General features: G+C 36.1%; 1 protein-coding gene across 1 annotated transcript in view; it reads right to left on the bottom strand.

Annotated features, from left to right (window-relative positions):
- The window catches only part of LOC137618348 (craniofacial development protein 2-like), an 882-nt gene extending 4 nt beyond the window's left edge, over positions 1 to 878 (bottom strand). Inside the window, exons 1-2 of the mRNA XM_068348515.1 lie at positions 708 to 878; positions 1 to 620 (exon numbers count right to left, since the gene is read on the bottom strand). The exon at positions 1 to 620 is cut by the window's left edge and continues 4 nt beyond it. Of these exons, the coding sequence (XP_068204616.1) occupies positions 1 to 620; positions 708 to 878 (791 nt within the window). The remainder of the gene's footprint in view (positions 621 to 707) is intronic.
- Positions 879 to 1,499: the final 621 nt, after the last annotated feature.

The raw sequence follows: 1,499 nt of genomic DNA, 5'->3' as shown, positions 1-1,499 counted from the left end.
GTCCATTTTCCTGTTGACATCCCTAAAACTTCCCTGCCAACTCTTTTCAGAATACTGCTTTTCCGTTCCCACCACTCATCTACATCCTCATAATCCCAGGTGCCAAGCTCGACTAGAATCCTCTCTATGAATGTATCCTTATATTCTGGTTCTTTAAGCTTCCACCATCTTATCTTTGGCATCATCTCTTGCTTACCTCTTATTGTTCTCTTCCTATCCCAGTCTACTGTCAAGAGTCTATGCTGGGGAGTTACAGCTTCTCCTGGGAATATTTTACAGTTTCTTATTTCTTTTAGATTCACCCTTCTACCTAATAAAAAATTAATTTGGGATTCTTGCCCACCACTTTTATACGTAGTAAGATATTTTGGCAGTGTTTCAAAGAAAGTGTTGATTACTGCCATATCAAACGCTACAGCAAAGTCCATAGCCCTTTCACCATCTTGATTCTGATCTCCCAAAGCCCATCCTCCATGTATTCTTTCCAGGACCTGTCTATTTCTCCCTATATGGCCATTAAGGTCTCCTCCTATCATTAACAATTCTTCATTTGGTATGTTAATCATTTCCTGATCCAGCCGTCTCCAAAAATCGTCTTTTTCCTCTTCTGGACGACCTGTCTGAGGGGCATACACAATAATAACATTTAGTATTTCTCCAAGTCAGTCTAGTATCATAAGCATTATTTTATCATTTAGTCTTTTCACCTCCAAAACACAACTCTTGAGCTTTCCAGTTAGTATGATTCCAACTCCATTCCTTCCTCGTTCTTTGCATTCACTATAAAAAAGTTTATACCATGCTCCAATATCTCTGGCTTTATTTCCCTTCCATCTTGTCTCCATAATATTGGCAACTTCTCTTCCACGTTCTGTCATGGTTCCAAAGTTCAAGGTGCCAATTGTAATAGATTTTGGGACTCGCTTCTTTAACTGCAGTCACCCACTTTGCTGTAGCCGTTGCTTATTTCTTGCTGAGTTAGGGCAATGTATCTGCACGTCGCCTACGGGGTACGCCCTATCGGTCATCGGTTCATCTGTAACGGATTCCCTTTCATGGGTTTAGGCAGGGATTTTCATAACCGGATGCCCTTCCTGAAATCAACCCTCCCTATTTATCCGGGATTGGGACTGGCACCTAGCAGGGCAGGCTTGCCCACCAGGTGGCTAGGTTCTATATTTATATATATATATATATATATATATATATATATATATATATATATATATATATAGATAGATATATATATATATATATATATATATATATATATATATATATATATATATATATATATATATATATATATATATATATATACCTAGCCACCTGGTGGGCAAGCCTGCCCTGCAAGGTGCCAGTCCCATTCCCGGATATATAAATATATATATATATATATATATATATATATATATATATATATATATATATATATATATATATATATATATATATATATATATATATACCACAACGGAAATTGTTCATGATTTTTTTTC

The sequence above is a fragment of the Palaemon carinicauda genome, chromosome 24, assembly GCF_036898095.1.
Source record: "Palaemon carinicauda isolate YSFRI2023 chromosome 24, ASM3689809v2, whole genome shotgun sequence".
Lineage (NCBI taxonomy): Eukaryota > Metazoa > Arthropoda > Malacostraca > Decapoda > Palaemonidae > Palaemon > Palaemon carinicauda.
The sequence above is the reverse complement of the archived record's forward strand: the minus strand, read 5'-3'. Positions and strand labels throughout refer to the sequence as shown.